Here is a 13,402-nt window from a genome sequence, read left to right as displayed (position 1 = left end):
CAGGATATGTTATGTCTAAGGACTAGTCCTGTAAGAACTTAATGAAACCTAACATCACATTAGCTTTTTAACTGTCATATCACTTTGCTGACCTAGTCTGAGATTGCAGTTTACTAACATGCATTTTTTCCTAATAACCGCTTTCTCTTATGTCTTCAATATCCTAAAGTTGTAAAGTAGTGGGTTTTTTTTTGATCTACATGCAAGATTTTACGTTTACCCCTACTCATTTAATAAGTAGCACTGAAATTACAGGTTGAGAATGGAAAAAAAAAAAAACCTCTGAGATTCAGCCTAATGTTCTAGCATGTAGATAGAGATTTTTCTAGGTATCATCCAATATGGTTAACTATACTTCCTCATTTTGTGTCAGTAGCAAGTCTGATAAGCATGCTATCTTATGTCTTTATTCAAGGTAAAAATTAAAATATTAAAGAGCACAAGGACCAAGATCTCTGAAACATTCCACTGAAGATTTTTTAGGGGTTCTAGGATTTTGCCTGGTCTCAGGAAAACTCACTGGCCAATAATGTATACAGTTTCCACTCTCTTCTCCCTTTTAGAAGAAATTTGTAAATTTGTCCTTTTCCTGTCTTGCCACTTCATTATCATTCTCTATCTTCCAAACATGATGGAAAGTACATTTTTACCCATTTCTCCTACTTTTTATAACCTACCAATCTATCTATCCAGAGTTCTAGTGAATGTATTCAATTAGATTATAAGTTCTGTATTGGAAAGGATCAAGTTTCATTCATCTCTGTATTCCCCAACTTAGCACAATATTTTGGACTTAACAAGTGCTTATGAAATGCTTACTAAATTTAATTAAAATATCATAAATGTTAGATGTTGTTACTACAATAGTTAAAAATTTGAAGGGAGTTTATAACTGGTTCCTTAAGAAATAAATGCTTCACACCCAAGTTGTTACTCCCTTTCGCAATCTGTTTTATTACTCCAGGGAGGGAAAAAAAATAAGAAAAAGAAACCATCATTTGATCCATTCATGTCTACTTACTAGTAGCTCATCCATGCTCGTCTGGCATTTTTCTAAGTTGATGCGTTTTATTGCAACTCGTTCTTGGCGGGGTTTGCATAGTGCAGCCTGGACCACAGCAGTAGCACCACTGCCTGAAAGAGTTAAAGAGTCAAGAAGTTAAAGAGCAGAAGTTGACAGTTACTCTTTAATCTTTGTTAGCACTTTTATGAATAGATATATGTATAAACAAACAGTCTTATGAAGAGGATTTCAAATGCCTTTGACATTTCTAAAATTATAAAGGTGATTTTTAAAAAAATACTTATTAAATAGCAATGGAGAACTATAGGTTATTCAGAATTTGGGAGAAAAAGGTAGTATTTTCTAGGTACTTTCAAGTTCATTTCTCTGCTTGACCAGCTCCTAAGTTTAACAGGTAAATTCTGTGATTTCATTAAATAAGTCTCCTTTAATTGGCTCAATAGACCAAGCTTACATTGAATCCTTGAAATCTACAATTCAGATTGTCAAACATGAGAGACTAGGCCAGAAGTGTCCATTTTAGCTGACAGGTAGAATCCATTGAGGAAGGAGATTTAAAAGAAAACTGAAATGAGACAGTATCAGATTATGGCATGTGTTCTTGAATGCCAAGCACAAGAATTTAAAGCTTGCTTACTAAGCAAGAGAAAGTCTTTAATGATTTTTCAATCAAATGACATGACCAGATTCCTTTATTAAAAATGATAAGTCTGGCAATACTGTGAAAAACTGAGCTGAAACTGGAAAGAGAATGTTGTCTGCAAGACTTAAGAGTCATCTTGATGCAATGGAAAAAGAGCTGCCTTTAGAGTCAGAGGACCTTAACCCAAAATCAAGTCTGCTACTTACTACCAGGATGACCTTGGGCAAGTAATCTCCTGGAGCCTCAGTTTCCTCCTCTGTAAAAAGAGGGGTTTGGCATAGAAGACTTTTAAGAACCCTTTCTATCCAGAGCTACAATTGCCCAGTAAGAGTACAGGTAAGTATACTGAGAATAAGGCAGAACAAACTTGATCACTCGTTGGATGTGAAAGATCCATGGTTTTCAAACACAGTGAAATAGAGGGAATGGTCACTATGCATAACAGAAATAATGAAGTTAAAAGAGGTACCCAGAGTCATCGATGGTGTTTGATGCCAATGAAACCATCGTTCAGGTTCACACTAATGCTTCTTTGGCATTTAAACAATTTAGTTACTGAGAGGAACAGAAAAAGTACATTCATGTAAAAAAAAAAAAGCAATTGAAACAGTTTTCACACATACCATTTGAAAGAAGCTTTAAGGCATAAATACAGGCTCGAGATGAGATGGTTGCAGTGTGATGCAATCCATCAGCTCATTTATATATGAGTCTTCTCAGGGTTTTTAATGATATAGCTAATAGAGAAACAGAACACTATTTGGAGGTTACAGAAAAAGTGTGTAATTCATATTATAACTGCGGTAGTTGTGCATCTGGGGTTTTTCCCCACTCTTACTATGAAATCTTGGAAACTATAGGAGAAAGGAAATAAAATCAGAAGAATGAGAAACTAATGTGAGTAAACACAAGAGAAATTCAAGAAAGAAACTGCTGCCAGAAAACAGAATACAGAAACTGACTTGACCTGAGCAAAACTGATAGGCAGAACAAGTTCTGCATCTCATGCAAGGAGCAATCTGATTGGAGGTGACTGCTGTCAACTTTTGCAAATTGGCTAATGGTATATCTCAAAGAGATCAAAGAAAAAGGGAAGGGGTGCACACAGAGGGGTAAAAGAAAGATATCCATTCCACATTCATGCTGTACTGCAAAAAAAAAAAAAAAAAAAAAAAAATTCCAAAATATTTAGTGCAACTCTTCTTATTCTAACAAAGGATTGGAAACAGAGGAGATACCCATAAGTTGAAGAACAACTAAACACATCATGGAATATTATTGTGTTATAAGAAATGATGATGGATCTAACTAGATGGTACAGTGAAGAGAGCACCAAACTCTGCAGTAAGGAGAATCCGAGTTCAAATCCAGCGTCAGACACAACATTTATTAGCAGTGTGACCTGAACAAGTCATTTCATCCCAATTGTATCTCAAAAAAAAAGAAAAAAGAAAAAGAAAAAATGATGATCCAGAAGCTTTCAGAAAAACCTAATAAGACTTATATGAACTGATACAAATTGAAGTGAACTTTAAAGCCAAGAAAATATTGTACATAATAACAGCATTATTGTAAGGATGAGCAACTATGAAAGATTTAGCTAGTCTAATCAATATAATGAATCAAGACAATTCCCCAAATCCCATGATGAAATATGTGATCCACCTCCTGTGAGAGAATTAAACTTTCTTTTTTTGTTTTTCTTACTCTTTTTAAAAAAAAAAAAATATGGAAATAAGGGACAGGTAGGTGGCAAAGTGGATAGAATGCTGACCTGACGTCAGGAAGATTGAGTTTAAATTCAGCCTCAAGATAGGTACCACTTGTGTGACCATGGGCAAGTCATTTAACTGTTTGCATCAGTTTCTTCGTCTATAAAATGAGCTGAAAAAGGAAATGATAAACCACTCCAGCATCTTTGCCTAGAAAATCACAAATGAGGACACAACTGAAACAAATGAACAACAAAATATGAAATATGTTTATATGTACAATGAGTAAAGTTTTTAATAACTTTACTTCTTAATGGGGCCTAGGAAAGAGAGAATTGGGAAATCTAAATTAAAATATATACTATATATATATATATATATATGTTTTTTTAAAGAAAAAAAGGAAACTGTCAATTGGACCAAACCAGCCTCTAACATATGGATGGCCAGAGTGCAACAGAGCAGGCTAGAAAAAAAGAATTAGGAATCTAGCAGAAGTTAAATTTCAAAGTAAAAGAACAGCTTGCAAAACCAGGGAGAAAGATTAGATACATACACTGGGGCCCCACCCCTAGTGAAGGGCCCCACTTTAGTGTGACTGAACCTTGATTTATATACGGTACCTAGATGAAAAGTCCAAGAGTATAGTATACAGCAACAGTATAAAGGCACAACAGCAATAGTGAAGCAAAGTTGTCTACTGACACAATGTCCATTCATAACAGGGCTCCATGCCCTAGCCTCCTGGAGCTCTCCCAAGCTCAGGAACTCTCTGTTCCAGAAGGTGAGCGCAAAGGACTGTTATGCTAAGCTCAGGGCACAGCACTTGTTTGGTGGGCCTTCACTCTGGAAAACAGGGCGTCTCCTAATAATATCTTGACAAAACTGATTAGAAGCATCTGAAATCTGAGTTCACTACCCCTTAGCATCATCAGAATGCCATGGGAAAAACCCCTTAGGGACCTGACTGCATTGCCTTTCACTTCCTTCTGGCTTTGTAGGAAAATTCTCTTACTACAAAGGGCAGATCCGGAGAGCTGCTGGTCCCTAAGATGGCTTAATACTTCTTCCAAGCCCAGGTAAAGGAAGAAACCTGAAAGAAACGATCTCAGGTTTCGGGCTGCAGTTTCATTAAAACAGTACAAATGCTGCTTAATTTAATACTACCTCTGTGACCCCAAAGCAGCAGAGAAATAGCCTTATCTGGCTGTAGAACAGAAAGAGGTAACATGTTGTGCAGACCATTTCCTAAAAGAGATTCCTGACCCCCAGGCCTGCAGTTCAAAGCTGCAAACTGCGCTGAGCACATGGGTTTCTCAACACACTCCCCCATACAAAGTGTGTACCCTGATGGGAAGGTAACTGACTCAAGTTTATGGACGAGCTATGGGGGACTGCTTTTACCTACTATTGTATAACATGATTATTTCTGCTGCTGTGTAAAACATTTATTTCTAAACAAGTCAATAGTATCATTGTAACTACTTTGTTTAAATGGGAAGCACCCCAGTAGGAGCTCAGGAATCACAGTGGCCAGATAGTAAGAGTGTATCCCCCACTCCCCAGCACCCCAGAGTTAGTTACATCTATGACTAGTAACTAGTTGGATAGCACCTATGTGTGCTTCCCAAAAGTGGGTAGAGGTTCAGGGGTAAAAGATCTAACACCAGCCCCTAGGAGGAGGGGGTAAAGGAAAGCAGGAACACAGAAGCAGAGGGGAAGAGAAAGATATCCACTCCACACCTATGATATATTGCAAAGACTATATTTCTAAAATAGTACTATGGGTTACTTAGAAAACCAAGTTCTTAATATTGACTTCAGTTTTTACATCATTTCCAGGGGCTACTTAAAGTAAGGTAAAGAACAAAGACAATTATTCTATAAGTCATTTCCAGGTCACTAGTTTGATTCTGATCACAGGAAGGACTTTTTTTTAAAAATCCACTATTTTAGATGACAAAATAGCTATGAAATGATAGACAAATAAATCTTCTAGGGAGATAAATACAATGAATAACAATGTTAAATGTGTCTAAAGTAATAGATGATAAATAAAAAGAAAAAATAATTTTATTACAAACAAAAAACTTCACTATTCCTTTCAGAATGTATTCTCTAAAATGATAACAATCAATCTCTGGGTTCCTTTCATTTTTGCCTTTTTCTGGTTTTTGGAGGGGTAAAGAAAATAATATCCACTTGCTGAAATTTCACTGCTAGTTATCCAACTAAATGCACTCAAAAATGAAGAGAGGAAGATGTTCCATGAGAGTAGGAGTGTTTCATTCTTGTTTTTGCATCATCTCTAGGCAGCATCTGCCTAGAATATAAGTAGGTATTTCATAAATAAGTTAATATTTATATAATGCTTTTAAGGTTTGCAAAGTGCTTTACGTATTATCTTCATTGACTCTTACAACAACTCTGGAAGGTGAGTGTTTTTATTATCCCCATTTTACAGATGACAAAACTTAAATCAGTCAGAGGTTAAGGGGTTTGCCAAGGTAGTATTAGAGACAGAATTTAACTCAGTCTTCGGGACTCCAAGTCCAGCACTCTATTCACTACATTACCCAAATGCTTCAATAAATGCTTGCTGAACTGAATTGTATGTTTATATTCTTCTGAAACTGAAATAACTAAGTTCAAAAAGCAGTCAGTGAATTAAGTCAAGTACCTGGATTCTTTCTTTGACATGGATTTTTTTTCAGAAGGTAGGTCACTTTTTCTCTGGATCTCAATTCCCAACCTCCCATGTAAAATGAAAGGGTGAGATTAATTAAAATCAGGGGTTCTTAATTAGAGTCTGTGGACTTTTTAGAAAAAAATTTCTAAGTATATTTAAATTGATTTCCTTTGTAATACTATATATTTTATTCTATGCATTTAAAAATATTATTCTGAAAAAAAAGGATCCATAGGCTTCATGACACCTTGGTCTAGATGACCTATAGTGTCCCTTTTAATTCGAACATTCTCTGGTTCTAGGATACCTTCTCAACTTGATTTACCATTTACTGCCAACTGCCTCATCTTACTATTGCTCTCTAAAAGAGGAAGTCTTATCAGAAATATTCTTTTATCTTTAAGTACTCCCATTTACAGGAACTTCCTGTACTACAAGCTACTACATCAAATACCCCTGCCATCAGAGGGACACTAAGAGACAGATGTTATACATATATCTCACTGTGTTCACTCCTTTATAAAACACACATCTCCTCTCTTCCTTTTAAGTTTCTTCAGGAAGATCCATATATCAGACATACTATATGCAAGGTCACAGATTCGTTAGGGCTACATTCAAACTGGTACCAACAGCCTTGCAGTTGCTGGGAGTCACCCATGTTTGGTCAAAGGAGAAAAGTTAAATAATTGAATTTTCTTCCTGCTTTGTGGTAGTCACAGATTTCGAGAGAACTGAACATTAAAACCTGAGAGGAAAGGAAAACAACCTCTCAGCAAAGTATACTTAAATTTCACCAATGACCTGAATAAGCTACATTACCTGGGAAAACCTGACTTGTTAAGACATTTGGAGGTCACAGACCTTGCCAATGAAAGGCTGTACTTGTATAGAACTCACCAACAACCATCTGATAATACCTCAGAAAAACAAAGACTAGCCTGGGGTTCTGATTTTAAGAGAGATAGTCGGAAAGGGTGTAGGGAATGGAATTGGAATAAATATAATTAAACTCACACTAGACCACAGCAATATCTAAGGCAGCAACAAAATACCCAGTCTACATTCATTCATTTAAGGAAAGAGGAATATAAAGAGGGTGGGGAAACTACCAACTAACAGGAGGAGGAACAAGGAATTATGGAAATGAGTATTGAGGCATTTAAAAGACTTAATCTATACACATTTAAAGGTGTGTTGAAGGATACAATTTTTACTTTTACTTTTATGATTTGACAAGATTACAATACAGTTTAACATTAGGTGATCTGCCTTGCTTTATCCAGGAAGGACGTCAGAGATGCTAAGGAGTAAATTCAAAGAATGATTCAGTGAGAAAACACCAGAATAAGAACCAACAGAAAAGGAGAAAAGGACAAAATGAAAAATTATCCCTGTCCTCAAGAAGCTTATTCTCTTAATATGTGATACAACAAGTGAACAAAAGCAAATACAAGAAAAATTAAGGAGAGAGACGGAGCTAACTATTAGCAGAATAAGCAGGAGAAACTGCCACTGGGTTGAGCTGTGAAAGAAACTACCTATTTTCCAAAGGTCTGGGGTAAGGAGGGTATAGTTGGGCAGCTTCTACAAGGGTCTGCAAAGGAAATTCTGGGAAGAGCAGCTCGACCATGAAGAACAAGAATGCTGATGCCCTCTCTCTCCTTTGGCTGATGTTAAAATAATGAGTCTAAAACTGTGAATGGTTTTAAACTATTGGAATTTATATTATTTTCTACAGGGAATAGGGAACCACTAAAGATTCCTGATTAAGAGGGTGGCAATGGTAAGACTTGGGCTGTAGCAAGACTCTTCTGGATACACTGATATAAGCAACTGAAAAGCAAAGAGCCTGACATCATTTGAGGGCTACTGCAATTGCTCATTCTAGTATAAAGAGGATCTGAATGGTTGTGGTGGATTTTGTGCAAGAGAGACAGGAGTAGATGGATAAAAGTCACAATGGAGATAGAAATGACAAGGCAAAATGTTGTGGAAGTAAAACTGGCCAATAAAAAATTTCAAGTAATCCTCTTGAGACCTCATAGCCATTTTGAAACAAAGGGCCTCAAAGTATCTACTGTGGAATTGAAAATACCTAACATTGGAAATTCAGAGCTCATAGAATCACAGATTTAGATGCAGAAGGGAAATTGGAGATCACCAAAGTGCAAACCCTTCATTTTTACAAGTGAGGAAAATAATGCCCAAAGAGATTCAAGGACCTGCCCTGGGACATATGGGACATATGCGGTCACCACTCTTCCTCATAATTTGCCCAAGGATGCTGCCCAATCAGTGACTGAAAACCCCTCCCACTCCACCATACAAACTGACTATGTTTGTATAGACCTAGCAAGACTGGCTATTAAGAAAAGCCCACCCAGAGCAGAAAAGTCAGTAAAAAAATAGGGAAGTCTTAGAAATTGTTTATTCCTTATTCAGTTATAGTCTACTTCAGACTTTGTTATTAACTAACAACAATTTGGCTTGAGTTTTTGTTTTTAATGTTTTGGGAAGGGGGGAAGAGGATATTTAATATCTCTGAGCCTCAACTGCTAAAAATCTATAAAATAGGATCGTTATTTCTGACCTATCTTACATATCTGTTCAGAAGATCATTAGGCTTTATATATGAATGAAAACTTCTTGAGGTTCTCAGAAAAGTATATAAGAATACTTTTTTATTATACTGCAGCCTCTTTGTGATTAATTGGTTTGGAGTAGAGCCATTTCTTTTTAAAAGAACAAATAAAATAATCTATGTACATTAAGCAGTGAGGCAAAACTTTTTATAATATATAAGTAAAAACTTTTTCTTCTTGTTCTTTTAAAAAAAATGTTAAGTTAATCTTTTTCTAAAAGGGAATGAAGAGGGATGCTCTATTATCTCCATTAACAAAGTGTCAAGAGTTACTGCTAAAGAGATTTTCCCAGAAAAACTGCACCTACACCAATTCCAAAAGGAGAACCAGATAGAGATACTCATTGGCATAAAACGTATAACACAACAGACCTAGGAGCTAGAGATGTGGACAAGAGCTAGAGTGCCAAAAATCTTAACAATTTCTACTACCCACTTATCTCTAAATGTTCTTTTGAATCCCAGCCCTGAGCATAGTGCCATAGTGGAGCAATTGCTTAATAAATATTTGTTGAATAGAACTGCATTGTTGTGAAGACCTAATATATTATATATAAGAAAATTTTCAAAATAGAATTCTAAACAAAAAGCATTATCAAAATGGCATATTTGAGTAGATGGTGTCAAAAACTTAAATCTTAAATGACATTCCCGGATAGCTTTTACTACAAATTTTTTTTTTAATAAGTATATGCAGTAAGCTATTCTAAAAAATTTAAATTGTTATGGCTAACAGTAGAAGAGAAGGGTCCCAGAGTAATGTAATCAGGGACCCCCCAAGTCAGGAAATAATTAAGAAGTACACTGGCTAATAATCAAATACCTTACTAAAAAGTAGACTTTATTTTCATATACCAAAAAGCTAACTTTGAGATATTTTCTAGCTATGATTTCATGAAATAAATAAAATAAAATCTCATGATCTGGTTTGGTTGAAAAATGTCCTATTCTGCTCCAAGGAATTCCTCTACTCATGCCTAGTTTAAAAACAAAAAAAAAAAAAAAAAAAAACTATTCCATACACTGATTAAATCAACTAAATGGAAGCCAACATTCCACAAGGGAATGTCAATTCCTATTTGTCCAGATAAACAATCACTTTTGTTGTTGTTGTTGTTCAGTTGCATCCGACTCTTGGTGACCTTATTTGGAATTTTCTTGGCAAAGCTATTGGAATGGTTTGCCATTTCCTTCTCTAGCTTATTTTACAGATGAGTCAACTGAGGTAAACAGAGTTAAGTGGCTTGATTAGTAAGCTACAATCTGAGGCCAGGTTTTAACTCAAAACTTTGAAACTCTCCGCCTGAAAATAGAGATCCACTAGCTGCTTAAACAATCACTACTACCCTATTAAATCAAGAAAAAGGCACAATTGTCTGCAGGGCCCCATTCCACCTAAAATGTTTATATTATATTGCACTATACTATAGTACCAAGTGGGCAAATCAAATTTATCTAAAGAAAAAGGTTGAGAAGTACACTGAACACTGAACAACCAGATCTGGGATAGGAGATGGCATACTAAGATGGTTCAGTTCTTCTTAAAATAGTAAATAAAAAAATAAAAAAAACTTCTGTATGAATGAAGTCAAATTCTAAGTGCGGGTGAAACAATTTTTAAGCACCTACTATGTGCAAAGTAGAAAGCCTACTAGATAAAGAATAGATCTCAAAGTCACAGAGAAGAAGATCCAACATCAGCTCTGACACAAACTGGCTCTATGTACCCTAGACAAGTCATTTAACTCCTCAGGAAACACCAAATAATTCTCTTAAGAATTTAAATTGCCAAGGAAGAACCAATATGCATTGGTAGAGAGAGGAAGTTTCTTCACTGGGAGCTCCCTATGCCAGAGTTCTGACTCCACCTTTTCCCCCTCCAAAAAAAACCAAGTCACTGGAGTATACCATAACCATGCTCAAAGCAGCCCTTGTCCTCAAGAAGCTTACATTCTTCTGGGGTGATATGTCATGAACAAAACTAACAAGGGTTTGTACTGGATGCTCCACTAATGCAGAAGAGCACCTTCGTTGCATTATTTGTTTATACAAAACAAGTCATTTCAGGCAGCAAAGGCCTCATGTAGGAGTTAATAACTAAGCTATTGAAAGGAAGTTAGGATTCTTCCATAGAAAATGATTTCAGATATGGGAGAATCATATTAGGTAAAAAGCTAGAGACAAAGTGGGGAAAGGCTAGATAGGTATAATTGTTTTGTTGTTTGGGGGCTTTTTTTTTAAATCACAATTTTATAAACAATTTTCTTTTTCTATAATATTTAAATGAAAATTTTATATTTGTTAAGTTCAGTTTACAAATAAAATTCTAAAAACAATAAATCATAGTATTGGGATAAGGGTATTTGGGAGGTGAAATGTGGTTTCAGAGGACCAACTAATAGGTCTGTTAACATTAAAAAAAAAAAAAAAGAAAAGAAAAGAAAAGATGAGAAAAGTATCAAGCTAAGAATTTTGAATTTTATCCTAAAGGAAATAGAGAACCATTCAAGATCTTTGAGTAGAGAAATGACATGGTCAGATTTGTGTTTTAGGAAAATGACAATCACAATACAAATGCCAATTAATGAACAGCCAAATGACAAAATTTCAGATCTGAAAGAACCTTCATAATCCATCTTGTTCAACCTATACCTAAACAGGAATCCCATCTACAACTATGCTAACAAAATGATCTTCCAATTCCTCTTGATTATCCATAATAAAAGGGAATTGACTATTGTGGTAGCCCATTCCACTTTTTGCCAGGTCTAATTGTTAGGAAGTTAAGAAGCCAAAACAGGCTTCTCAGCAATATCTACCCATTGATTTCTGGGCCCACACATAGGGGAAAAAATCTATTCCTTCCTTCCATGTGAGTCTTTCAAATATCTCCAAGTAAGATGCAACCTCTCTGTTTTCTCTTGCAGACCAAATCACCTGTTGCCATTTCCTACTATATACCAGTTACCTCTTTTCTCTCTCTCTCTCTCTCTCTCTTTTTTTTTTTTTTTGGTCTATTTTGTCTATTTTGCCAATGTCTTTCCTAAAATGTGACTACGAGAAATGAACACAGTACTCTAGGAATAGTCAGACCAGGGAAGAATACAGTAGAACTATTGTTTCCCTTACAATACAAAGAAATGCCTTTATTCAATATCACCGGAATCTGGTAGGTCTGTTGGTGGCCATGTCACAGAACTTACTCAATTTAAAAATTTGTAATCCCTTAAAATTTTTCATATGAACTATTACCTGGCCATGACTCCACCACCCTGACTTATTAAACTCAAATGCAGTTTTTAATATCTCTATTAAATTTAATGTAGTCATTCTTAGGGTTGTTGAAATGCATGTGGATCTCTAGATGTCATTCAGTTTTGCACTAAATGTTGAATGACATATAAACAGGACATTCTACTTCATTTTATCATAGAGCAGTATAAGTAGCACAAATAAACAAATTATTTTTCTACATACATATAAATAGTGTAGTGTTTTTTCATAATAAAAAAAGGCAAATTCCTCTTTCTTCCTGAGATGAATTCCATACTTCAGGGAACAGAGGAAATAATTCATCACCAACCAGACTTTGTACAAACCCTATAGTACTTTTAATTATTGCTTGTGCTATGCCTATCTGAGGGTTAACCAAGACAAAAGTTCTAGTCCTCAAAAGGTTTGCTTGTCATTTGTGGTCCAAGAAATATTGCAGAAAAACTCTAAACCTCAAAATGACAGTTCCTTATTATCAAAAGCAAAATAAAGAACTTAAAATTAAGTTCAGTATAATCTACAACTTGTTAGAAATAAAAACTTTGGGGGGAATAATACTTAATGTTTTGTTTTTCTGGAACTGAGATTTCACATGTATAGGAAGTAACCTATGTGAAAAATTCCTCCTGATCATCCTTAACTTATTTTAATGAGTTGTCTAGGGTTCCAAGAAGTTAAAAGTCTTGTCTGTGGTCACAAAGCTGGTTTGTGTCAGAGCAAGAAACTGATCCAGAATTTCTTGACTCCAATGTTGGCTTTCTATCTACTGCGGCACACTAGTTCTAAGAGTTCTGGAAACAAAATCAGAAAAAGTTAACATTTTCTTATATAAAACTTGAATCTAATCTCAAAACCTCAAGAAAGCTAAAATTATCAAACTAAGAGAATATGATATATGAGGCTGGACTAATATGAATAATATGTTATCAGATAACTACAACCTTGTTCAAAAAGCCTCAAATTAATGACAAATCTTTGAGGCCTGAGAGAAGTTTAAATCAATTAAAAGACTACAGTTTACAAACCAGGAAGGAAATTTATAGAACTCATTACTACAAAAAATAATGAAAAATTAACGGTTCGCCTAAATTCAAAAATAACAAGATATAATGGGAGATAAAGAAGAAACTAGTATGTTTTTAGGGTACTGTTCCTAAATCTTTGTGAATGACACCAAGGGCATTTATTTTTACCATGTATTTTTGAAGGTAGCTAATGGAGTACTAGGCCTAGAGTCATAAGAGTTGAATTCAAATCTGGCCTTAGATCCTTACAAGCTGTGTAAGCCTGCGTAAGTCACTTAATATATTTGCCTTGCTCCAATGAAAAAGGAAAGGGCAAACCACTCCAGCCAACAAAACCCTAAATGGGGTCATGAAGAGTCAGGACAAGACCAAGAAACAATAAGATGTTTTGA

At 35.3% G+C, this 13,402-nt stretch overlaps 1 protein-coding gene across 3 annotated transcripts in view; it reads right to left on the bottom strand.

Annotated features, from left to right (window-relative positions):
• Positions 1–13,402, bottom strand: part of STK39 (serine/threonine kinase 39) — a 333,400-nt gene that overhangs the window by 254,541 nt on the left and 65,457 nt on the right. For all 3 annotated transcript variants that reach the window (XR_007952014.1, XM_051986226.1, XM_051986228.1), the window contains exon 2: positions 1,022–1,134. Coding sequence is in view for 2 of the 3 variants with exons in the window: in XM_051986226.1 (XP_051842186.1) it covers positions 1,022–1,134 (113 nt within the window). In the remaining variant the exon portion in view is untranslated. The remainder of the gene's footprint in view (positions 1–1,021; positions 1,135–13,402) is intronic.

The sequence above is a fragment of the Antechinus flavipes genome, chromosome 3 (assembly GCF_016432865.1).
Source record: "Antechinus flavipes isolate AdamAnt ecotype Samford, QLD, Australia chromosome 3, AdamAnt_v2, whole genome shotgun sequence".
Taxonomy (NCBI): domain Eukaryota; kingdom Metazoa; phylum Chordata; class Mammalia; order Dasyuromorphia; family Dasyuridae; genus Antechinus; species Antechinus flavipes.
This window is presented reverse-complemented; position numbering and strand designations above follow the sequence as displayed.